General features: G+C 41.8%; 1 protein-coding gene across 10 annotated transcripts in view; it reads right to left on the bottom strand.

Annotated features, from left to right (window-relative positions):
* Positions 1 to 27414, bottom strand: part of LOC117556889 (solute carrier family 12 member 6-like) — a 56485-nt gene that overhangs the window by 26756 nt on the left and 2315 nt on the right. For 5 of the 10 annotated variants that reach the window (XM_034232472.1, XM_034232465.1, XM_034232471.1 and 2 more), the window contains exons 2-10: positions 25590 to 26287; positions 14668 to 14762; positions 14072 to 14200; positions 12439 to 12585; positions 10817 to 10871; positions 5660 to 5790; positions 2887 to 3128; positions 1504 to 1628; positions 992 to 1177 (exon numbers count right to left, since the gene is read on the bottom strand). In XM_034232472.1, the coding sequence (XP_034088363.1) occupies positions 992 to 1177; positions 1504 to 1628; positions 2887 to 3128; positions 5660 to 5790; positions 10817 to 10871; positions 12439 to 12585; positions 14072 to 14200; positions 14668 to 14762; positions 25590 to 25794 (1315 nt within the window). In that variant the 5' untranslated portion in view covers positions 25795 to 26287. Of the gene's footprint in view, positions 1 to 991; positions 1178 to 1503; positions 1629 to 2886; positions 3129 to 5659; positions 5796 to 10816; positions 10872 to 12438; positions 12586 to 14071; positions 14201 to 14667; positions 14763 to 25589; positions 26288 to 26507; positions 26558 to 27414 lie in introns of all 10 variants that reach the window. The other 5 variants (XM_034232466.1, XM_034232467.1, XM_034232470.1 and 2 more) reach the window with 5 other exon arrangements.

The raw sequence follows: 27414 nt of genomic DNA, 5'->3' as shown, positions 1-27414 counted from the left end.
ACGGTATCAGTACTACAAGTTAAAAAAAAAAAAAAAATAAATAAAAAAAAATGTTTTAATTAAAAAATTGTTTTATTAATTACGTTGTTTATAAATTAATCTGAGGGCCGCAAAAAGAGGAGGTGGGGGCCGCATGCGGCCCGCCATTTGCCCATCCCTGGTCTAAACTAAATACTGCCGTGATGAAACGCCATATCATGGATTATCATGGATTATCAAGGATTATCTCTGAAACAGTATGGAGCTCAAAGGCTTTCTCTCTTGCCGGTTATACCACAAAGTGAGTTCCTTTTTACTTCCTGCTTCTTCACACACATGCTCTCCAGTACAGGTTAGCGCTGAGTGTTAGCGACCATATTACGTCCAAAACAGTCGGGCATTGTTTCTGATAGCAACGTTTCTGATTGGGCCGTGGGTCCACATTTCAGATATTACGTCATATCGGGCGCAAATCTGGATCAGCTCCGTTGTTCCCCGTTTTTAGAGATTTGGATACGGAGGAAAAGAGAGAGGGTTTTATTTTCTGACGCTGCGTGAGTTCCCTGACACACCGGGGATACATCTTTATGTATAAAAGACATCAAAAAGTGCATTTTGCATGATAGGTCCCCTTTAAGTACCAATTTTTGCAGAAGGCACATATACAACTATAAACACTACAGCATCAAAAAGTAGGAAAATATTTTCCAGAAGCAAATATTTCTTATAAATAATAATTTTGGACTCTTTTTAAATGTTTGAATCCACTTTCTGATTAATTTAAAAGTAAAATTAGCCTGTCAAAATAATTTAAGAAGCGTACAAATAGGATTGTTCACAGTGGACGAATGTCACCAAATGAGGTAGAATCCTCAATTTTCCAACAAAGCTAATACTTATCATCTGTTGGCTGTGGAATAATTGAATTGGTGTCTTATAACATACACCAATTCAAATAAATGTGGATTTAGCGCCTTTGTATTGAAATGCTTCTCATATATAAACACCTTACCTGAAATGACCCCACTGGCCAGACCGGGGATGCCTTCGATCTGTGAGAAATTGTTGGAGAGGAAGTATTCGTCGCAGGTAGAGTTGAATTCTGTTCCCTGGCAGAACTGTTTCCAGAGGTGAGTGGTCTTCTCCATGAGAGGGGGGGCCAGGCTGGGGTCGAAGGTCGGGCCCAGAGTGCTGGTGTCTAATGGGAAGGAATACAGAACGTCTTGAATCGGTGTGCAAGTCGAAAACATTCCTACTTCTGGTGATTCTTGAGGTAACAATCGAGCCCTGGCGAAGCTATTTCCGTTGACTAATTTCCATCACCTCGTTTCCATCAACATTACCATCACTTCAGCCACATGCTTTTATCACATGGCAATACTTATGTTGATGTATAATGTTGTATAATGTTTTTATAATTCTTATGCTATGACGTTTGTATTTTGTTTTTGTCTTTGTACAGCCCTTTGAGGCATTTCTTGTGATTTGGGGCTATAATACATTTCGATTTGATTTGATACCCACCGTTACTAGTAGTGTTGTAGTCCCCCATCTTCCCTTGATCTTTGATCTGCTGCAGCACAGTTTTCCCGCAATGGTGGTCCAAAATGTCGTGTCCGCTGATTGTCCTGTTTCCCAGCATGCACACGCTGCGGAGAGAAGCCAATATGTCATACAAAAAATCCACGAAACTCCAAAATTAGCAATTTCATTTTAAAGGTCACCTATCATGCTATTTTAGGCATATATTATGGGTCTCAGATATATACAAATATATAAAAAACATGTTCTGCTCAAAATACCAAACAGACATCCCTCATATCCCTATATTTAAGCCCTGTTAACTGCTAATCCGGGTCCTTAGCTTGATTTGAAATTTAAAAAAGGAGGGGGAGCTAGTGCCTGCTCAGAATTACAGAGATACAGCTAATTGCTGCCGTGACTAAACGCCATCATGTTCCAAACCACGCAGTACAAGTTAGCTCTGAGTGTTAGCGATGCTTGCTAATGTAAAAAAAGACAATAGCCGCTTTCACACGAAGTACTTTGCCGTACTTAGTGCCGGCACGTATTACTCCAGGGCACTAAGTACAGATCGCGTTCACACCGGAATAAGTTCCCTGAGGGAAGATTACGCAAATGAGCCGCTGACGTCACTTTTTCTTCTTCTGCTTTGGGTTTACTGGCAGGCCGCAAACCACTTCACAGCGTATACTGCCACCCGAAGTCCCCGGCCGGAAGTCCCCGGAGTTGGGGACTGGCTTCAGTAGAAGCTGCTGGGACTCCCAGCAGCTTCTACTGAAGCCTTCCGAGTAAATCACGAGAACGCCGACACCTCCTCATCTCCACCGCTACTATGTTTTTTGTTGTGTTGCCATAAGTTAGTCTCTCTCCGTTGGTGCACGGGGCTAATGCTAATGATGCTAATGCCACAAATACAATGGCGGCTTCACAAAACTTTTCAGAGTTTTACGGGGCGTGGTTTGCAATTCGCCCAGCCGATAGAAATTGGTACTTTTTTCTCCCCAGGAAAGTACCACCTCTCAGCAGGCACTAAAAATGGGGGTAAAAGTTCCCGGCACTAAGTACTCTTTTTGGTGTGAACGCAAAATAAGAGGTGCTAACGGAACTAAACGGGAAAAGTACTCCGGTGTGAACGCGCCTCATATTACATCCAAAATACGTCGGGCATTGTTTCCGATTGGGCCGTGGGTCAACATTTCCGATATGACGTCATATCAGACGCAAATCTGGATCAGCTCCGTTGTAGAGATTTAGGTACGGAGAAAAAGAGAGAGGGTTTTATTTTTCTGACACTGCGTGAGTTCCCTGACACACCGGGGACACATGTTTATGTATAAAAGACATTCAAAAAAGTGCATTTTGCATGATAGGAGCAAAGCTTACGGGAATTGAGGCGGTTTGAAGGCGGAGACCAGCGCCCCGACGTAGATGGAGACGATGGAGACGATGACGCAGGCGAGGAAGACCGACGCCAGTTTGTTGACGTACTTCACGCCCACGAAGACCAGCAGGGACATGAGGAGGAGGCAGATGGAGCCGTACACTCGCATGTTGTTCAACATGGCCGCCCCTTCACCTTCGGTGTGCTCCGCCTTGAAAATAGCTGCTTTGGGTGCTAAGTACATCTGGAGGAGGGATGGAAAAGAACGTTTAATTTTGTGTGTGTTTTTAACTAACTGGAAATGACAGGTATGTGGCCTAATTTTAACAAATTATTACATAATAACACGCTTTGTTTAATACTTTATTTAGATTTTTAAATACAAAATGTCTACGTTTTTATTATTTTTAGCTGCTAAAAAAGCTGTTTCCGACGCAGTTCTCTTATCCAAACACAGAAAGGGGACTAATATATTAATGGAAGCAATTGAATCAACTTTAACTCATTATTTAGTGTGTAATTATTCAATTCTTCGTTAATTATCCGCCTAATCAACCGGATAATGTACAGTGACGGGGTCATTATTGCAAAAATATATATATCAAATGTCATATATACGCACTAAGCTACACAGTAATGACACTAAGAGAATATAAGCTTTAATGTTCTGTTGATTTTGAAAGCCTGTTGATGTTTCCTAATGGTCTCCTTTAGATTGCAGTTGTGTAGATCTAGTGTTTTTATCTGGGTTAACTTGTTTTATAGCAGCTGAACTAAAGGGTGAGGGTGAGTGTGATCATTGATTGGTGGGTAGAGTCTATTAGGACAGTGATGTTTTTGTATTGAATAAAAAAACGAAGCACTAGCTTAACAGTGTTCAATGTGTAAGTTCCTGTTCACAGTTTGAATATCACATATAATTGACAATATGTGTTTTAAATTGAGGGATTATGGCTGCGGCAAAACCATAATGGAAGCAATAAACAGTGTGATGTCTTAAAGGTGGGGTAGGTAATTCATTTCAGAAACACTTTTTGTTATATTACATGGAATGCTCTTAACATCCCGATAGCAATGAATATCTTAAATGCTTTGACAACAAATCCATAAAAAAATGTCATCTCTGGAAGCCGTGGCGCTGTAAAAAGCACGACCAATCATCTGAGCCGGCCCAGCTAAAGTAACTGGATGGCCTACCTGCCTGTCAGCCTTCCATCGGGGCACAAACTTATCTGGTGCCCTCATTGGTCATGTGCGCGTTCGTGTGTGTTGGAGGAGGGGCTCTGTGAGGAAGTGGCAGATTTTTTCCGGTTGTGTATTTTCAAATTCTAGCGCACTTGAGCTGGTTTCTCAAAAATTACCTACCCCACCTTAAGCTGAATGCCAATACAACTATTTGTCCAAAAACAACGACAACTGGTCAATCGGAGAGGAAATGGGTAAAGATTTTAAGAGTGAAGCTGAACCGCCGCATGTTCCGAAAAGGGCTTTCTCTGTTATAATGGTTGCTTTGATTACAGCTATATTGAGGCATTGGAGAATAGACAAGCCTCCGCATATGAAGGAATGGTTTAATGCTATGGTGGAGACGGCATCCTATGAGGCTTCCGTTAGCCGGTAATTACCGGCAAAATATGCTGAAGACCGGCAAATCTAAATCTCTTTGGCCAAAATAATTTCCCCTTAGCACAATACCGGATCAGTTGCGCCACTTATGTGACAGACAAGAAGAGTATGTGACGGACAAGAAGAGTATGTGACGGACAAGAATAGTCAATTCTAATGTCTAACACTTAATGTGGAGAAAGAGATGTCCTGGATGGGTCGATTGTGCGTTGATCTGTTGGTAATGCCTCAGGGTTCCGGTGGGCATGTAAACAAATGCATAATGCTGCGCTATACTTTGTGGCCTCACCCAGTTGCATAGCGACACTTATTGTTGAGGTGTCTTTTGATAAGCAGGCAGTCCTATCATTAGCTAGAACCAGCTGGATCTGATCGATATGGACATAAACGCGAGTAAAGTCTAATCTGACGCGTCTGTATGATCACCTGCAGCGGTGGGCGGAACAAAACACACACTTCAGGTTAGAATATCACACATAGCTATTTTAATTACCTCTCAAACTACCTAAACTAGTTATAGATGTGTTTTTACTGTCGGGTCACTCATTACTGATCCTCGAGCTGCATGATACTGACGGGCTGTCAGGAGAGGGAGAGAGCGCTCCGTTTATTATTCCCGTGTTATTGTAAATTATTGTACACTTTTGAATAATGTAGTTAATCTACTATAATTAGTTTGTTTAATATCGAATCATTTCAATTTGTTTTAAAGCTCAATAAATAACAAAGAAGACCTTTGACCGGCACTTTTCTCATTTTGTCCGGAAGATTTAAACTTTAACGGACATGTTGACCGGCAAAAGAAAATTCTAACGGAAACTCTGGAGGCTATGCTCACTAGGATGAAAGGCATTGAAGATGCTGAGGACAACCCTTTGGAGCGTTTCTGGACACACAAAGGCAGACAGAGACGCTATTTAATTTGAATGTTTGCCAATAATTGCACACTTTTAATTTTCCATTGCTTATATACACCTAATTTTCTATTTTGTGATTATTATTATGTTACTTTTTCCATGCCATGTCTTTTAATGTCAATGCCAGGACCACGGGGGAGGGGGATTTGTTTATGCAGTGTACCGCCAACGTTTCTTTGTTCTGAATGGAAAATTCAAAAGAAATTGGAATTACAAAAAGAGTTGAACCCACCAGCAGGATCTCGATGGCTCCCAGGATGTACATGGCTCCGGCGAAGGTGGTTCCCAGGTAGAAACACAGACCCACCGCCCCCCCGAACTCTGGACCCAGAGACCGGCTGATCATGAAGTACGCGCCTCCCGCTGGAGGAGGGGGGAAGAGAGAGAGAGAGAGAGAGAGAGAGAGAGATGAGAGAGAGAGAGAGAGAGAGAGAGGAGAGAGAGAGAGAGAGAGAGAGAGAGAGAGAGAGAGAGAGAGAGAGAGAGCAGGGCAGGTCGTACATCAGGGTTGAGAGAAGTGGAAATGGCGAGAAGCAGAAGCAGTGGATGGGAGAGAAGAAGAGATGGGACATAAAGAGAGAGAGAGGGGGGTGGATGTTAGTCACATTATGATGTTAGGAGGTAGAGACTCAGAGAAGACGACAGCTGATGAGAGAAGTCGTCCTATGCTTGAAGAAATAAGCATAATGCTCTACACCAGGGGTTCCCAACCTTTATTGTGCGCGTGTGTGTGTGTGTGTGTGTGTGTGTGTGTGTGTGTGTGTGTGTGTGTGTGTGTGTGTGTGTGTGTGTGTGTGTGTGTGACACTGGCATTTGTTTTCAGAAGATATTATGATAGTGACGTTCGTTCCGGTGCACGTCCGACAGCATTTAGCTCTACATCGAGATTAAGATTAAACTAATTTATTTTGGAAACACCGGCATATAGGCTACCTATGGAGTTAGCCAGATGTGTGTAAATTACTGTTCATGGTCATTTGAAAACAAATGCCGGTGTCGGACAGACACAAACACTGAGCTGAGCAGAGCACACACACACCATGCGCCTTGGTGACCGGACATCTCCTTCATAAAACTAATAAAAGGGGGAGTAATCGGGCAGTTCGATGTGTGTAGAGATGTGTGTGGTTAACACGTAGCAGCCTGCAGTCACTCGCTGTTCTGATGAAGGTAAACACAGCGAAGGCGGTGCGTAAAAAGACACAGCTCTCGGCGCGCTGCTGCACTTCTCAGAAGCGGAGTTACACGTCCCGCTGCCTCCTGATGCTGCCTGCAGCCATTTCATGAAGTGAAGGAGGTTTTCTATAAAACAGCTGCGGGCAGCAGATACCGTGAGAGTCCCGGACATGAATTCATAGATCAAGGCAGACTGGTTTACTCTCCTGTTTTGCCAATCCGGTGCTTAAACAAAGGCAAGGCAAGTTTATTTATATAGCACTTTTCAACACAAGGCAATTCAAAGTGCTTTACAAAAAAATGAAAGACATTAAGAAAATGGCATTTAAAATCAGTCATTAAAAAGAAAAGCTAATAAAATAAACATATAGCTCTACACCCCTGGCCGACATGTCCTTAAAATGAAGTCCGAGTTTGAAATATATCTCAAATAATGTATGCACTGCATTTCCCCACCTAAACATAACAGTCTGCAATCAAACGGTTGTCTCCTGTGCGCTCCTCTTCCTACTTGGCGCACCGGTAACTTTCTCGTGCGCACGAGAGGCTGAGACCAGGCTGAGCCGCCGAATCCCTCGGAACATCATAAAGCCATTTTCAACGGTTAACTGGTGAAAGATGAACTACTAGGCTACTGGATGAAATAATATGACTGGTAAAATATATATGATAAAATATTTTTATATATTTATAATTCTGCAAATATTACGATAAACTCACAGCTATTTCGCGGCCCGGCAGTAACACCTCCGCGGCCCCGGTACCGGTCTGCGGACCGGGGGTTGGGAACCCCTGCTCTACACGATACATCGGAGGAAGAAGATAGCGCAGAGCTTCGGTCATATCGTAACTGCAAATCAGGTTTCAGATGTTTTTGTACTCACTTGGAGGACAAGTACCAGTGTTAAGTAACCTCTTGATTGTCTTCAGTAAGTTCTTCTTGTTCAGTAGCATTGAGTAAAACTGACTGTACTGAATCAGACTTAGTTTTGTTTACTTGATCTGGGATGTGACACCTCCTGATTTATGTTAAATATTTCCATTTCTTATCTATTAAAGCCAATATTAAACACTTGAGGCTTCCTTTGAACAAAAGAGTTTAGGATAATAAATACGTTTGTATTTCTCAAAGTTAAGAATCAAAAAAGTAGTCCGATAATCAGACTAGGGCTGAACGATTAATCGATTTTAAATCGAAATCGCGATTTTAAGTGATGCAATTATGAAATCGCAAAGCCTGCGATTTGTTTTTGTTTGTTCTTCTTGTGTGTCAGTCACACCAATCAGAAGTGCTGTGCTCCACATGTACCAGTCATTGTTAACCAATCAGAAGTGGCCCATGATAGAAGGTGATAGACAGATTGATCCAATCACCTGCCAAGTACTTCTGAAAGTGCCTGCCCTTTCCAAATGGCTTCCAATGGAGCTTTAGATGGCTTGATGAAACAAACCATCTGGGTCAGGTTAGCAACGCTCCATCACATGTTTCTATTACAGGGTGAATCTGAAACTGAAGCTTGACTTTAAAGCAACCCAACGGAAGTTTCATGTAAGTTCGGGCTGGGGCTGCGGGGGTGCTAGAGACGGGAGCACGTTGATGCGATCTTCCTAGTCGGAGATATGGCCGCATTTTACAATAAACTTCCGTTGGGTCGCTTCAAAACAAATATCGCAAATCGAATCGCAATATCTGTCAGAAAAATCACAATTCCATTATTTCCCCAAATCGTGCAGCCCTAAATCAGACTGAAGTGCCGTTTAGTTGACTCACTCATTGTTCATTAAGCCAACTAAACTTTGATTAATAAATGCAAGGAAAAGTGTCTCCCCTTTTCCATTAATTATCAAAAATGTCTTATAATAGAAGATTTAATAGAAGACGTGGGCAGTGGTACTGATTTTCAGGTATCGTTTTAGAATTAGTATCGAAAAATGTTTAATAAAACCAGGCCCTAAATTGTGTTCTGAACTTGGCATTGTCTTAAGTGAGCTAAACAACAACAACAGTAAGCTTTAATTTGCAGATACAATTTGAACCAGTTATATAATAAAGCACATGGAGGAATCATACAAGAAAGAGAAACTACATTAGAAACTTCTGTGAGCTCAGAAAGCAGTGTTTGGTTTCCTAAATGCAATTCGTTGACATTTGACAGTGAGATGAATGGTTAAAACAATTGGGCGTGTGAATGTGAATGAATGGATTCCCCAACCCCCAAAACTGCCATTGATGTCCTAAATAAAAGCGTCAAAGTGAATTTAAATAAATGAACGTGATGCAATGGGATGAGCTGTATTTCCAAAACCAAAAACAACTCCATCCATACAGTATTAACTTAGTGAGAGCGCATGAGAAGCTGAGAACAAAAGACAGCATGGGATGAAATGTCTGAAGCCAAACATTAGATTAATCTCTATGTTACCGAGGGGTTATCGATTATAGAAATGTCACATGCTAGCTAGGGCTGCTCGATTATGGCAAAAATCATAATCTCGATTATTTGGGTCAATAATTGATATCACGATTATTAAAAACGATTATCCATTTACTTTGAAAACATCAACTTATTTGAGAAAAGAAATGTGAACAGTATGTTTTTAACAGTTGATTACCCTGAACTTAAGTATAATTCAACTGAAAAACCAATTAAAAAAAGTAATTAAAAAAAATTAAATAATAGAAAAATAATCGTTTTATTTCGATTACGTTGTTTTCGTAATCGTTGCAAGCCATAATCGTAATTGCGATTAATTGAGCAGCCCTAATGCTAGTGTCAACATCACACTACTTTGGCATTTGGGGTCTCCGACTAGAGGCGTAAAGTGGATCAATTATCCTTGGTTTTTAATAATGTGCGTTCAGACAGACAGGAAGGAGGGACAGAGGGAGAGACAAACAGAAACAACATTAGAAAAAAAACACACGAATCAGTACCGACACGAGCGGGGAAACTGAAGGGAAACAACCTGGAAGATTCATCTATGGCTGTACCGAAAAAAAGTAAAATTGAGAATAAAAATCCAAAAGTAATTTATTGGATAGAGTGAGTCATTGTTTTTAAATACTGTTGGGAAAATACTGAATGTTCCTTCCTAACAGAGGCCCTACGTCGCTGTGTACGTAGCCGGATGTATGACTACATGGATGACGCTCATGTGTTGAAGTTATGATAGCTATGTTCCTAGGATTGGCATGATGCCACTAGACAGATAGGCATATCTGCTTACGCAGGCCTTAGCTGATCTTAACTAATGTCAGAATACTGCTTTGAACCGGTATTCCTCCATCTTGTGACTGTAACACCCTCTCTTGTGTATCAGCATCTTGAAGGACACTGTTCGGGGTGCTAATTGTCCCACGCAGCCCTGTGTGTGATGACTACTTCCATTCTTGAGAGGATCATAAATACATGGATCCTGATATTGAAGACCAGTGATATTTTAACAAATACATTTCTTTGCAACATTCAAATATTGTTTTATGATCCCAAAAGTAACTAAGTACATTTACTCAAATAGGTTTACTGCTTTGGGGGGTGCTGCCTGAGCGGGGGGGGGTGTCGTTGGGATATTTTTTTTTTTAATCCTCTGGAGCAGAGAGTGTTTCTTAGGGTCAAAAACACTAAACTCACAACTTAAAATGAAAGCGTTTAGTTTATTTAATAAAAGAGCACATGTTCAATGTGAAAAGTGACAGGAGATATAGATTAGTTGCAATTTGGTATACAAATATTTTCGTTGGCGGGGCGCAGCGCCCCTCCAAGACAATGGTAGGGGAAACACTGCTGTACTTTAAGTGCATTATTGAGGTACTTGTACTTTCCTTGAGTATTCTCATTTAATGCTACTTCATACTTCTACCACAATACATTTTGGCAGCAGATATTGTCCCGACTAACTACATTTATTTGCCTACTTTTCAGGTTTATATAAATAATACAAACATTAAATCGACTCATACACTATGATCTACTTTAAGGATAGATATACCTTGCAGTTTGATCAATAATTAATGTAATATTATTATCATTTGGTTGTGTAAACTCATATAAGTTAAACTGACACGGTAATAATGGAGATAAGACGTAGCTGTGTGGGAGTCAGATGAAGTGATTACCCAGCACACACCAGTGCCCTTTAATCCACAGGTAGGGAGAGGATGGGAGGGGGGGGGGGGGGGGGGGGGGTGGGGGAGTAAATGATGAAGGAATACCTGGAACAACTCCGTTAGTGGCGATGGCGCTCATCGATATCGCCGTCAACAACGTCTGCAGAGAGAGATTTAAAATACATTTAGAGATACGTTTCTGATGTGGTAATATGCAGAGATGGCAAAAGTACACACATCCTTTACTCAAGAAGAAGTACAGATACTCGTGTTTAAAAATACTCTGGTGAAAGTAGAAGTACTGACTAAACTTCTTTGCTCAAGTCAAAGTAAAGAGGCTTTGAAAAGTACTTCAGTAAAAAGTACCCATAACTAGCAGCTGTTTTAAAGAGTACCTGACCTCCCTTTATATTAAGAGAACAATAATGTCATTGTTAGCTAATGAATGTTTCCATGCTGAACAACGGCAACATGACAACGTTTCCATTGGTCCCTCTTCTTTAGAGAAGACCAGGAAATGATGGATACACGGATCGTGTTCAAATCAATAGGCACGCAATGACTCTAAAGAATAATGATCACGCATCAAACACACATTCAGACTAAAGGAACCAGCTGTTTGGAAAATGAGAGAAGTAGAAAGTACAAGTATTTGAGTTCAACATGTAAGAAGTAGAAAGTACAGGTATTTGTGTTCAACATTAGAAGTAGAAAGTACAGGTATTTGTGTGTTCAACATGTAAGAAGTAGAAAGTACAGGTATTTGAGTTCAACATGTAAGAAGTAGAAAGTACAGGTATTTGAGTTCAACATGTAAGAAGTAGAAAGTACAGGTATTTGAGTTCAAACATGTAAGAAGTAGAAAGTACAGGTATTTGAGTTCAACATGTAAGAAGTAGAAAGTACAGGTATTTGAGTTCAACATGTGAGAAGTAGAAAGTACAGGTATTTGGTTCAACATGTAAGAAGTAGAAAGTACAGGTATTTGGGTTCACATGTAAGAAGTAGAAAGTACAGGTATTTGGGTTCAACATGTAAGAAGTAGAAAGTACAGGTATTTGTGTTCAACATGTAAGAAGTAGAAAGTACAGGTATTGGGTTCAACATGTAAGAAGTAGAAAGTACAGGTATTTGTGTTCAACATGTAAGAAGTAGAAAGTACAGGTATTTGGGTTCAACATGTAAGAAGTAGAAAGTACAGGTATTTGAGTTCAACATGTGAGAAGTAGAAAGTACAGGTATTTGTGTTCAACATGTAAGAAGTAGAAAGTACAGGTATTTGGGTTCAACATGTAAGAAGTAGAAAGTACAGGTATTTGAGTTCAACATGTAAGAAGTAGAAAGTACAGGTATTTGAGTTCAACATGTAAGAAGTAGAAAGTACAGGTATTTGAGTTCACATGTGAGAAGTAGAAAGTTCAGGTATTTGTGTTCAACATGTAAGAAGTAGAAAGTTCAGGTATTTGGGTTCAACATGAAAGAAGTAGAAAGTACAGGTATTTGTGTTCAACATGTAAGAAGTAGAAAGTTCAGGTATTTGTGTTCAACATGTAAGAAGTAGAAAGTTCAGGTATTTGTGTTCAACATGTAAGAAGTAGAAAGTGGTCAGAAAAATAAGTAGTGGAGTAAAGTACTGATAACAGAACAATATACTTAAGTACAGTAACAAAGTATTTGTACTCCACTACTTCCCACCTCTGCTAATATGTGTTTGCTGCAGTACTCACGCAGCAGCAGCAGACGAACACGATGCAGAGACACTGCAGGACCCCCGCGCTGCCCACCACCCAGGTGAGCCGCAGGAACAGGATCACCCCGAAGATGTTCTGCAGGCACGGCAGGTAGACGCCCATAAAGGTCCCCATCTGAGGAGACTGGAGACAGCAGAGACCAAGAGAACATGAAGATTAGACAACAAAGGCTTCACAATGTCACAGTGTTATTGTTAGACTCCATTATGTGTGATCCCAACAAAGCCTTTTATGACAGCTTCAGTGTCCTAAAGAATCTAAAATGAGTGGTTTTACACTGGATGTCAATAGAGTGACGCGTCCTAAAACCCGGATGTAAACTCCTTCAGACAAAAAGCAATGCAATTTCTCCATAGGTTTTTGGAAAATAGCTGGAAATAAGGTCTGCGGTTGAAACACATTTAAGAGACGGATCACGTTTTGTTCAGCCGGATAATCTCCACATGTCTACTTTTATCATTTTCAAATCATAACGTTATGCTATAAACGAACTACAGCAGGGTCGCTGCTTCAACGTCACGCCAACTTAAGATCCATATTCAAAAATACAGATTCTAAAGCAGTGGCGGCGCCAGGGTATGGCTGGGGTAGACTACAGCCATACCAAGAAGTGGCTTAGCCCCACCATGAACAATGATGTTAAAGTAAGCTAAATAAAGTCTGCCAACTCGCGGAGTAAATTGCACAGACAGCAGTTAGTAAGATTGATTTCAGCAGCCACTTGTCTGGAAATACCGAAGACTAGAAACGGTTTTGAAAACTTTTGTCACGTAGTGATCGTCTTCTCAATAGAACATCTTTGATAATGTCTTCTGGCCAATCAGAATCAAGATAACGGCGTGGTGTTGTTCCAGGAAGTCCCGACGGAGAATACTTTTGCTGTAGTACATCTCTATATACATCGATACACATTACGTGTTGATAGAAGACGTATCGAAATAAGACCCCACGGTTTGATGATTGATAGGTGTGTGAGCTGTCTTTCATTTTGACACACAGAACAATGGGGGCTATCCACCCTTATCCACAATGTAAAGTCATTCACAGCCCCTTCCCTCTTCTGTGAGGAGCAGCAGGTTCAGCTTTCAGAACAAAGTAACACAAAACTAAAATGGCATTATTTTTTTAAATATGTCTCGTAGTAATAGATGTATTTATTGTTCTTCTCAAGAGAGTACCAGAATGTGTATTTTATGTTAGTATTTCAAAAAATCTCCTGGGGGAGAATCCCCCCAGACCCCCCTGCAGGGGTTGGGCTTTCAGCAGGTCAACTCTTTCACCTGTGGGGAAATTGCAGGATTGGCTCCAGGTCGCCCTTTTTATTTACTACAAGACAAATGTGCCTTTTTATTTCATACAGTTCAATTTGGATTGAGACAGGGAAATAATCTAACCCTCACGCGTGGCGTTTCACTGTCAAGGGGAGCGTGTATGTAATTACATTGCAAATACTGACTTGAGCCCCACTACTGTATGGGTTAGCCCTACCATAGATTACCCAACAAAAATACTCTGGCGCCGCCACTGAGTACAAGTTGAAGCGTTTGTTTGAACAGTTTGTGCTTGAATTGTTTTTACTGCTTTCATTCTCTTTGACAGCGAGTTATACCTTGCTGGCTTTCTTCTTCTCCCCGATGCCCTCGGCCTCCTCGTGCTCCTTGGCTCCCTGCGTCAGGTTGGTGTAGTTCGCCAGGCGATTGAGCAGAGAAGACACTTTTGGCCGAGTGTCCATCTCCTCCTGAGGCAGGGAGAGATAAAGAACAAACGGTAAGTGACAGTAAGGGAAGTGAAGCAGAGAAAGAGACAGCCAGGGGATAAAGGACGGGGAAATGGAGGAGAATAAATGGGTGAATGAGAAGAAGAAAGGCAACACATACGAGGTACCAGAGCGGCAGAGAAAGAGACATATTGAATGAGTCACTAAAGTAGTGGGCGAGCCAAGAAAGAGCTTCAACATCTACACAAATAGAAATGTTTTGCACCCACCAGCAGCCAAACGCCAGGGTTTCTTTTTGCCTCTAGTTTAGCAGACACTTTGGCAAAAAGAGAGATTCTGTTTTCATCGATAGAGCAAAAGTGAACATGTAAATGGGAGAATCTGGTTTTCTGTATCTGATACAAGGCAACGTTTAAAGACTATTTAGGAGGTGAGTATGGTGTGCTTTCAAAGGAAGTCAGTTCTGAAAGAAAAGTCGAGTTTCGGACCTCAAATAAGGCCAAGTTTCGGTCGTAGAAGTCGTCGTCATCCACCCCGTGAGTGTTGTTGATGTACACACTGGAGATTTTGGAGTTTCCATCACCTAGGCACAAAGAAAGGGATTATAAATACAAGGATATGAATTATTGGTAAACCAGGAAACACAAAAACATCTTTGTGTTTCCTTATTGAGGTTCAGTGACAAGTTAGACGGGATTTCGTACTGAAATCGGTGTGACTCTAAAATATGTAAGGGATAATGTGCAGCGAGGCGCTCATTATGGGGAAAAGAACACCGACAGGCAGATCAGGAGCCCGACGCTAAGCGGAGGGATCTTGATCTGCATGAAGGTCAAGTCGCTGCACATTATCCCGCTTATTACATGGCCACATTCTCAACAAAGTAACGACATGACTCCCAATATTCATTGAAATGCTTTTATGAATTTAGAAAACATTTTTATTGATTTAAAAAAAATAGTTGTATGTATTGATTTAAATTGACATGCATCCGCTAAGAAAAATAGTCCGTTGTTACCGTTTGAACTACGTAGCAATGGCAGGAAGGCGGAGCTTTTTGATTACAGATTTGAAAACATCGCTGCTTGCTTTAAAAGTAGCACAATTCATTATGTCAAACCTTGGAAAGTATCTAGATACCCAGTGCTGGAATTGGGCCGGTACTCACCGGTACGCAGTACCGGCACTTCTGGTTCTGACCCATGGAGTACCGGCACTTCTTGCTCAGTACCGGCATGCTGGCGGTACTCCGGTACTCATGCACCGTGCCAGTACTCAACACTCTCCCGCCGTTCTTATTATACATCCATATATATATATACAGCCGCCCGGTACTCAGTAGATGCGTCATGAGGTGCCGAACGGACATTCTCATCGCTCTAACCGCTGGAGTTTCACAGCGGCTGTCAGCTGTTTACTCCTGTCATTCAAACAGAACGTGCTGGAGAGGGGGCGGGGCTTATCTTCTCCATGTAAATACTGTGGTGGAAACGACTATGTCAAAATTAACCTATTTGACCGTGATTTAATAGTAATACACGTTTCAAAATAATAATAATAATAATGCCGAAGTAACAACATACTGAAAACTGTTAGTAAAACCATGTTTTAATGCTTTACAATTTACATACCTAGATGCACGTGTGTTGTGTTTATGCAGTGCAACTCCCACCCAGTGGGTGGCTATGTAGAGTGATAGAACAGAGCAGGCACGCCCCCGAGAGAAGGAAAGCAAGTCACGTCACAAATTAGCATTTCTAAAATGTTAGCGTGGATTAATAAAAGTGCAAAAAGAGAGCGGTTGTCGCCGGAAGAAACTTCAAATACAGAGAATGCTGTGCCTGTGTTGGAAATTGTGTCTGATGGGGAGCTTTCTTTGGTTGATCCTCCTGCTCCAAGTTCTAGTGCATTAGCATTAGCACTAGCTCCGCCGCCTCCTCCAGAGCCTCTAACGTTAGCTGCTGCTGGCGCAACTGCCACCACCAACACCGGGCAAAGCGATGCACCTGACTGCTGGACAACGGACCAGGTGCAATATTTTTGCAAGACCAATGCATGGCTCCTTCTTAAAGATAAGAAGCTAGGATGTCGGATATGCAGAGATGTCAAATCTTTGGGAATACACACTGGACAAGGACTGAAACTGTCAACTGAATGGGGTGAGTGTGCAGTGTCTCATTTCGGTGTTGACAAGGGCAAACAACAAGCTAGCCTGAGAAAAAAAATCAAAGAACATAAAGAATCTCAAGCCCATGTAAAAGCTGCTGACATCCTTACATCTGCTTCACGTGAAACTATTCAACATCAAGTGCAGTCTATGCATAAATCTGAATTAGACACCACTATCAGAGTTTTTCGAACGGCATATAAAATTGGCAAACATAGCCGGCCATTCACAGACATGCCAATTGATTTGAATGTACAGAAACTGAATGGGCTGAACGTGGGCAGGGTTTTGCACTCCAATAAAACCTGTGGCGAAATCATCGACCACATAGCTCATGAGCTGAAGAAAAAAATGGCAAAAGACATTACAGAAAACCAAAGAAAACTGTGTTTTGGTCGATGAATCTACCACTATTAGTGGTAAAACGGTGCTTGTTGTGTGTCTACGCTCAGCATTAGCTGATGCTGAGCCCGAAACGTTTTTTTGGGAGCTGATCGAGTTGGATGGAACAACGGCTGATGACATCACAAAGGCGTTAATGGAGTGTCTTGGAAGAGATTTTAACGAGGACTTTTTAGGTCAGTGTTTCGTTTCTTTTGCATGTGATGGGGCTTCAGTCATGCTAGGGAAGAGAACAGGCGTTGCTACCCAGTTGTGTAGTAAATTCCCAAGCCTGTTTGTGTGGCACTGCTCCAATCATCGTCTAGAGCTGGCAGTTGGGGATGTGGTCAAGGAGGTCTCAGGGCTCAATCATTTCCAGATCTTTTTTGACAAACTCTATTCCTTGTTCCATGCCTCCCCCAAAAATCAGAGGCAGTTAGCGCAGTGTGCGCAAGCAGTCGGACAGCGTCTCCTGGTGATAGGGCGTGTTTTGTCCATCCGCTGGGTGGCTTCAAGTGAAAGGAGCGTCAGAGCAGTCTGGGAAAACTACCGAGTGCTTCATGATCACTTCACAAATGCTGCAAACGACACGAGCAGGGATTCCAGAGACAGAGCAAAGTACAAGGGCCTGGATGATGTGCTCACATCTGCAACGTTTGTCAGCAATCTGGGACTGATGTACGATGCGCTCACAGAGCTCAGCGACCTCTCTCGGCAACTCCAAAAAAGAGAGATGACACTGCCTACAGCAGATAGGCTCTTAACTCGAGAAATACGAGTTTTTGAATCCATGGTCACCATGCCTGGCCCACACATGACTACAGTTCATACAGCTCTAGCTGAGAAGTCCTTCAAGGGTGTTACCCTGCGTGAGAATGGCAGGCTTGTACAGATTCATGCAGGTCAGTTTTTCCGCAGTATGGTAGAGAATCTGAGACACAGAATGACTTCCACAACCTCCTCTCATGTCAGCACAAGAGAAATCCCATTACATGGCCGGGAGGCCCGGGACAATCAGCTAATCCAGGACATGAAAGTTATCCATCCTGGAAGTTGGCCTGAAGAGGAGTTAGACGTACAGTATGGGGACGTAGAGGTGCTACGTTTGTGCGAAGTGCTGAAAGTGGACAGAAGAGAGACTGTTCAGGGCTTTCGCGAATACAAGGAAACCAGGGCATCCCGTACACCTGCTGCCATGGAGCCTCTACTGAAAGCAGTCCGAACCATCGCTGTCTCCACTAGTGAGTGTGAGCGGGCATTCAGCTGCATGAACGATATCCTTACTGCAAAAAGGAATGCTCTCTCTGTCAGCCGACTGTCCAGCCTGGTTTTCATTAAATGTAATGGACCATCACTAGGACAGTTCAATCCGGAACAGTATGTGAGGTCCTGGCTGGCAAAGGGAAGGAGAAGTGCTGATGAAAGAGCCTGTCCAGCTCCAGCCCCTGATACTGATGTCCCCAAGGCCTTCTGGAGCCTTTTCTAACAATGTGAAGTATATTGCAAAGCAGCTCACCCAGTGAGAAGACTTTTGGCATAATGTGCCGATTTGTACAGATCCTGGAGATAGAAGGACTTCAGACCAACCAGGGAGTTATCTGATCAGCTTGGTGTTCAATGTAACTCTTTACCATGGCTCAGACTTTGTTACTTGCAGTTACAGTTTCTCATTTTAGATTGTGCAAATTTTGCATTTGTTTTTACATGTTCTTTGTTCATGCTCTTTATCATTTTTCTGAGTTGGAAAGTTAGATTGCATCATAGTTTACTTTATACATATTTGTATTCTTCAGTGGTGAAGTATATTGCAAAGCAGCTCAGCCATGTGAGAAGACTTTTGGCACTTTTTCGTTTTTCGTTTTCTGAGTTGGAAAGTTAGATTGCATTCAACATGTACAGAAATACTTAATTTTGTTAAAGCTTTTTATAAAAAATGCTTCTGACCAGAGCTTTGTTTCCTTGTCATTAATGTTGAACACCACCAGAGGGGCTCTCACCTGAAAGGTCTCTGCTTCATGTGTCTTCAGCAGAAGATCTAGACTTTGATTGCTATATTTTCAGTTAATATTGACCTTACTGAGCTTTAGCCATATCCGCTGCCTATCATAAAACATGTTAAGTACAGTGAACCTTTCTAAAATATACAGTAGTAAAGAGACAAACCCACCAGCATTATAGTAGCCAAATTCTTGTTTGTGGGCTGTATATATAAAATTGACTTGAAAAAGTTGCTGATTTTAGAGTACTGGCACCTTTTTCATTCCAATTCAAGCACTGTAGATCAGAGTCCTGCATCGGGTCGGGTACCCGCGGGTACCCGACGGGTGACCCGCAAAAAAGGTGATTCGCGGGTGGTATTTTTTCAAACGCTTTTTCCCGGGTTCGGTTCTGGGTAAAACAAAGATGATGCGGGTCAGGTCGCGGGTATTGCATAATAAATATATTAAAATAATAATAAATTAGTTTAATGTTTAAAATCCTCAGACCTCTCCCCCGCGGGACCCGCGCATAATCATAACCTCTGCAGCGCATCAATCTGCTGCTGTGCGCGCCACATTCGAAATGGCTGAGGTGAAGCTCTCTAGCGGAGAATACAGCATTTTCAATAACACTTCCTCAAGAGCGAAATCCAACGTCTGGGAGGCTTTTTGTGTCATTCTAGATGGAGGAAATAACCAACATCCCACGCTTTCTGAGACAAATATGAAACTGCGTGTGTTAATAATTGCACGTTTTCACTGCTCATAGGCTATGCGGGTTCGGGTCGGGTTGCGGATCTTGTGCCGACGGGTCGGGTCGGGTTGCGGAACTAATTGGCAATATGTGCGGGTAGCGGGGCGGGTTCGGTATTGCACGTCGCGGGTGCGGGGCGGGAGCGGGTCTTGAAAATCAGACCCGTGCAGGACTCTGCTGTAGATACCCCTGCCCTAATGCCAAAGTAACTGGCAACTGAATATGTGTCGCCGTTTGATGTCTATGGCTGGACCGTTGAGTAAAAAGGAGGGTTTCTGCCCGTTACTTCTCCGCTGTTTTACTGTCCCAGTTTCGGCCAAACTGTATCCAGTTCAATCGAGCGGACTTGTTTGTGCAGATGTGAGCGTCCTTAACAGCGGTCAATAAGTCCTTGACAGCGGCCTGTCTTTTCTGGATTAACAACGTGTCACGTGTTCTGAATTGACCAATCAGAATCAAGTATTCAACTAAGCCATGTAATAAATATATTGAATTAACTCAGACTGCTACCTTAAATTAGGTCTAGATTATTTTTGTAATAATAATAATGCGTTTTATTTATAGAGTGATTTTCTAGAAACTCAAGAGACTTCACAGAGTAACAATTCATAAAAACATATTTAAAACAACACACTTAAAATATATAAAACATAACATTAATTACAGATTAAAAGCCGTTCTGAAGACGTGAGTTTTGATTGGATTTTATTTGAAATATATTTCAGCACAGAATGAGGATTGTGGATGTTGTCTCCCATCACAGGAAGAAATTATAGCAATTTAAATAATGAATAGGGTTTTAAAATATTATGCAATTCCTCTGTATACATAAAATGACAGACAGCTAAATAAAATAATCAAGGAACTGAGATAACTAAAACACTTCAATTGTGCTTTGGTCGAATTCATCTGATCCACATTTCATTAGTTAGTTAGTAGCCGTCCTAACACCCGTTTGAAAGCCGGCACGTGACTTTTGCTTTAAGACCACACACACACACACACACACACACACACACACACACACACACACACACACACACACACACACACACACACACACACACACACACACACACACACACACACACACACACACACACACACACACACACACACACACACACACACACACACACACACACACACACACACACACACACACACACACACACACACACACACACCACACACACACACACACACACACACACACACACACACACACACACACACACACACACACACACACACACACACACACACACACACACACACACACACACACACACACACACACACACACACACACACACACACACACACACACCAGAGTCAGCAGCATCACTTCCTCTGTCCAACATGTGCAGGGTAAAACCCAAGGAAACTCAAACATGACGTAATGTGACACTCATAATAAATACGGGTCCTACAGGGGAATGTGACATGTGATTAGAATGTGTTAAAAAGGTCCCTTTCCGACGTCTTCTCTCACTCTCTGTAGTCTGATTGGTAAAATAGGAAGTTAAGGGATTAGTTGGGAATTTGTTGAAAGTGTGAAGATACGGTTAACATCATACATTCATTCTATTGTAAGGGATGTGTGCTATACTGCGTCCTATTTGTGTGTATATATATATATATATGTATTTTTATTTATTTCACTGTAAAGTTTGTTTGTTTTTTACCTAAGAAATAAGGTTTTTCTTGGCAAATGCTGAATCCTTTAATCTCTTAAAAAGGCCTCTAAAAATTCTTTCAAAAGTTGGAACAAGCCCCAAAATGTTTGGGAAACCTTGCTTTTGAATAACAAATGAATAATAAAAAGTTCAGACAGAAAGCAGCAGTACACACTCGATGGTAAACCGTAAATACAGCGTGCCGTAAATACAGCCTAAACACACCGTAAATACAGCCTAAATACAGCCTAAACACACCGTAAATACAGCCTAAATACAGCCTAAACACACCGTAAATACAGCCTAAATACACCGTAAATACAGCCTAAATACAGCGTAAATACACCGTAAATACAGCCTAAATACACCGTAAATACAGCGTAAATACAGCGTAAATACAGCCTAAATACACCGTAAATACAGCCTAAATACACCGTAAATACACCGTAAATACAGCGTAAATACAGCCTAAATACACCGTAAATACAGCCTAAATACAGCGTAAATACAGCCTAAATACACCGTAAATACAGCCTAAATACAGCGTAAATACACCGTAAATACACCGTAAATACAGCGTAAATACAGCGTAAATACAGCCTAAATACAGCGTAAATACACCGTAAATACAGCCTAAATACACCGTAAATACAGCCTAAATACAGCCTAAATACAGCGTAAATACAGCCTAAATACAGCGTAAATACAGCCTAAATACAGCCTAAATACACCGTAAATACAGCCTAAATACAGCCTAAATACACCGTAAATACAGCCTAAATACAGCGTAAATACACCGTAAATACAGCCTAAATACAGCCTAAATACACCGTAAATACAGCGTGCCGTAAATACAGCCTAAATACACCGTAAATACAGCCTAAATACAGCCTAAATACAGCCTAAATACAGCGTAAATACACCGTAAATACAGCCCAAATACAGCCTAAATACACCGTAAATACAGCCTAAATACAGCCTAAATACAGCGTAAATACAGCCTAAATACTCCCTAAATACAGCCTAAATACAGCCTAAATACACCGTAAATACAGCCTAAATACAGCGTAAATACACCGTAAATACAGCCCAAATACAGCCTAAATACACCGTAAATACAGCCTAAATACACCTGAACATGGACTGGTTACACATTAGGAAAGTCGATACCCATGTAAAGACAGAAAGCAGCATTTGGCCGGTGGGAGGAAACTTCCCGTCCTGCTCTCAGTGTGCGTTTGGACAAAGATAGCGAGTGTGAAAGTGACTCCGCACCAAACAACTCGCCTGTTAATATTCATACTGGGGGGGGGGGGGGGGGGGGCCGGAGAACATCTAACGAGAGACTCGTCAGGCGTTTTGCTCATCTGTTGTTCAAAGATGTTGAGCGGCCAATCGTCTGCAACATATTTACTGAGTCAACAAATACAGAGTTCACACACATGACCTTTACCTTGTTGTGTTTGACTCCTAATCTGTTGATCAGGACAGACTGCATTTTATTGACGTCAACACTTTGACTGTTTTCTGTCTTTCAGTCTTTTGGTTTGGGACTGTCGGTCGAACACCATTTGTCTCTCTTTTCTTCTCTCTTTAATACTTTTAATTAGTTTGTCCTTGCATGTACTTTGTCCAAACTACAAACTAATATGTATACAACTAGACTTGCTTGATTGCATGCCATAAATACACAAGCGACTTTCTTAAGAAAACACAAAGAATAATTATCTTTAAAAAATAATAAAAGTTAAATAATAAATAGAGAATAAATTGTCTTAAAATGAAATCACTAAAATATTGAGTTAGATTACTAATTTTGTTTGTTTTTTAGATGAATACACTGTCTAAATATTTGAAATAGTAGAATAAATAATAAGATTAAAGCAGATTGCAAGACAGTGATGTATAAAGGGAAAGGGATATATCCCCAAATGTCATCAACGTACTCCCCTTTGCTTCATTTGATATTAAAACATAACACAAGCGATAATAGCTTATAATGAATTCATCAATTACTGGACTGAATGACACAGGAACTAATCATTTGTTGTCGTCCTAATTCGACTTTTATTTTTGCACGCGATCAAATTCCCCCTCTAAAAACTACCCAGTCACATTTGGAGCAATTATAGCTTTCCAAATATGTGCTGTGTCCTTGTTGAACTGCAGCGCTCACACATGGGAGCCCAGCTGTCTGTTTGTGTCTCAGCTCCACCTGAGTTCATCACATCAGAGTGACACCTTGTTGTGATTGGCCGTCGAAGCAGAAAGAAGCTTCTGCAGCCAGATGTGCGTTAGCGTTAGCATGTGATATCCTACATTTCAAAGGTGTCAGAACGGATGGATCACGGCGCATTCAACCTTTTTCTGAAAACAACTCCTCCTGCCTTCTTCCCTCCTCATCGGCCCTGCCGCATTTCTGTTCTCCGCGTTGTTATTTTCTGCTGCGTCTGCCTCTCTGTATCAAATACTGCCGCATCACAGAGGCTGATCGAAGCTCGTTGGGATTAACCGAAAGCATATTAAACAACGTTGGGCATCCCCCCCGCTACGATGCGACAGCTTAAGTGGATCAGAGCTGCTAATACAGTTACATCTCCCCTCGGTTATAACCCGCGCTGAGCCCTGTGAATCGGCACGGCTATTCTTAACCGCTTTTGGAGAGCCAATGACTGCACAGTCACGGCGGTGGGTCTGAACTCGTTTGCTCATTAGGGCTGCAACAAACGACTAATTTGATAATCGATTAATGAAACGATTAATCGACTATTTGGACTATTACTGTACGCCTTGCACAATTTCTCAAAAGCTCTTATTTAGCCATCAACTTTTAGATGTAGCTTGAGGTTGTTTTAGGCATGTGGAAACTAACAATGGAGACAATAAAGATGAATACTTGATTCAAAAATACATATATTATTAAATTAACTAAACACATTTTGAACAAAATTAACATTGCTTTTTATTTAAATTAAATAAATAATATTTCACATCAAAAGAAACAACAATGTTTTAACAAATCGTATTAAATAATGTGACGACAGAACTGCTGAAACTTTAACAAACTAAATAACTCAGTTTCCTCTAATCATTAACCCGTGTTTGTATAATTGTGTTAACTCCGTGTGTTACTGCTAGCATACAGAACACCTGGTGTGGAAACGTTACTCGTGGATGGGGCTACAGAGCTACTAGAAAGACGGTCGAACCCGGTACATTCCTCCGTCTGGATGTGGAGCACTTTTGCTAAATGTTTAGACAAATTGCTCGTGTTACCGCCCTCACATGATAAACACTTATTGCACTTTTGGCAACGAGCATCGAGACGGGTAAAGTTTAACCACCTCGGAGCGCGTTCTGTGGCACGTAGCAGCTGCGTGTGTAAACGGCCCCGCCCCCTCGCACACAGGCGGGGGAGAGAGATCTCGTCTGATCGAAAATACATCATAGACGCATTTGTTTGTCTTTTTGCATGTTAGAAACGAGTTGGCGACACTAAGACTGCGATATCATGTTTTTGTAGCAATAATATATTTTTTAAATGTCTCCAGTACCGATAACAAGACCAATAACGTTGGAGCTTAACGGCGCGTAAAACACATGTGATGACGTCACCAACGAATCGACGACTGAATTAGTTGCACCCCTATTGCTCAGAACTGGACTTACAAGCTGCACCTGTTCAAGCTGAGTCCGTGAGAAAGCTAGCATTAAGTAGAGAGCAGTGTGTGCCTGTAGGTGGGCTGACGACAGCAGTGGGGGAAGTGAAACTTAAACTAAGATCACAATAAGCCACAGCCCTGGTATTGTCTTCAACATCTGCTCGGCGCAATAACATCAACTGTTGCTGGATTCCCTACCCTCCCCTGGAGACAAACTCTCTTAGCTTAAGGTCCGAACGAGACACTTCAGAGACATGTTCTGTATATGTCTGAGACCTGTACTATATTGATGAGAAACAGTGTCATCGGAGACCTTTAAAAACACTTGAGGATTTATGTAAAGAAGCACTTCCTGTTTTACTTCCTTTATATTATACATCTGGCGCGCAGAGCTGTCTGATGTCATGTCCTTGTCAGTGGGAATGTTCCATGTGAGATAGCAGTCTCCTTGACGACCTGTACACAGCTAAACATTAGAGATTGATTGACTAACAATGAGTCAGCATATGCAGTGACAGTTTGAGTACTTGCACAAAGCATGACTAACAGATTTAACGGTGGATCTGTGCGGCTTCCTGAGTTAAAACTAACTAATGAAGGGGACTGGGAACACTAAAAAACATGGACACAAAGTGAGTCAAAGCTTCATGAGACACCAGCAGCGAGAAGCTAAAGGTTGGGAAACTCCAGAAATCTTAATAAGTTATGAGTAAGTTCACAGCCAAGTCTGGTGGTGGTGGTGTGTGTGTGTGTGTGTGTGTGTGTGTGTGTGTGTGTGTGTTCCTCACCTTGATCTAACTGGCTGTGGTCCGGCGTCTCGGCCCCTCCCTGGCCCCCGTACGCCTCGCTCAGCGGGTCGCTCCGGTTCACGCTCTCTCTGGAGCCGAAGCGCACGCGGGCCCCGGAGCGCGAGCTGATGTCAGGCGACGTGTCGGACAGCCCCGGGAGGTCCTCGGCCTTCGTGGGCGTCACCGTGAAGCGCACTGAAGCCATGGCTGCTCACTTGGAGTAGAGGGGGGGGGAAGGAAGGAAGGGAGGGAGGGAGGGGTCAGTAGCTAAGTGCTGACCTGAGCTACGCTAAGCTAAGCTAGGCTATCTCCCAGGTGATGCTGAGGTGACGGCGGCCTCTACAATTTGTTCTTTTGCAGCCACAACTCTCCATTGCAGCCGAGGGGTTGGCTGCCACCAGGCATGTGAACAAAGATGTGCCTTAGAGAGTTAACAACCTCTCCGATTAGATTTAGAAATACAACTAAACTCCTTTAATATATATGTGTACCAGTCACAAGCAGCTTTCAGAGGTCATAGGAACACAGATGAAGAGCTTAGGATGTCAAATATGTCCTTTGCTTCCAACAAACTACAAGTATCTGCATGAGGACTATAGCTTACACATCGCACATTAAGCTTGCCTGTGTTTCTCAAGTTTACACAATTAAAATGTGTCTGAAAGGCTGATAGAAATGTGTCTCTAATGATGGCCCAGCTAGGGTAAGGGAGGGTGTAGTGATGGGGAAAGTCATCAGAGGGAAAGGGTGGAGATGAGAGAGAGAAACAATAAAGCAGAAATTAGTCGATTATTGCAAAAACTGGCTAAATTGTAAATGAAAAAGAACATCTTAAAATATAAGTAGGGGGATTAAAATAAGGAAAAGCAGTACTTTGAAAATTGTATCTACAACATCTTCATTTCAGATTGTGCTTACCTTGTGCTGGTGGTCTGTCTGTGTGGAAGTAAGCAAGTAATTGCCATCAGCTTTTATGTATTAAGATACAGAAAATAAAAAGGTATTAGACTATTATATTTGACTATTGTAACCGTCAACTACTCGCTTACATTTGACTTTTGTCATTTCTAAAATTACTTTTTTTAAATGGAATGCATTTTGTTTTCATAATAGTGCATTGGACCATCTTTAGTCCATTCAATTAAAGTATTGCATGTTCTTAATAAATGCCTCCTTTGCAGCACTCTTCAATGAATTCCCGCAAAGAAAAATAAGAAGCATTTCAAGTTTCACTTTTTAGGTAAAGGACCGGACTATAGTCGTCACTTCTCGCCCACCTTCGTGCTCCAAAAGCCGCCAACACAAGCCTCAACCTGCCTTCCTCTGAAGTCAAAAGGTAAACAACCTACACACTAGATCCCTTGGTACCTTTATGTACTTTCACACACCTTTGTCCAGCCAACTAACCAATATAAAGTAGCCATGGTAACATTCAGACAGATTCCTTACCCGTCCACAACATGACGTCTGTCCAAGCAAAGTAAAACAATAACCTCTCAGGTGAAAAGTCAACCATCACTTCGTCTCGGGAGAAAGGTGACTTATGGATTCGGCTGAAATGTTGATTTAACTCATCATTTAATTATTAAAGGAGAGCGGTTCCAACCGGTTGTGCCAGTAGCTGCTGGCTGATGTTCTCTCGCTCAGCACGCAGAGGCACGGCACAGTTTCCTCTTTCATCTGTTCAGAGCTGGACAGGACATTTGAATTTGTTCCGTTCATGGTATGCACAACTTCATGTATTACAATTGTTTACAAAACATGTCTCTATAAACACACCATTGACTGAAAAGGAGCAGGGCGAAGAAAATAATCTTATGTTACG

The sequence above is a fragment of the Gymnodraco acuticeps genome, unplaced genomic scaffold (assembly GCF_902827175.1).
Source record: "Gymnodraco acuticeps unplaced genomic scaffold, fGymAcu1.1, whole genome shotgun sequence".
Taxonomy (NCBI): Eukaryota; Metazoa; Chordata; class Actinopteri; order Perciformes; family Bathydraconidae; genus Gymnodraco; species Gymnodraco acuticeps.
The sequence above is the reverse complement of the archived record's forward strand: the minus strand, read 5'-3'. Positions and strand labels throughout refer to the sequence as shown.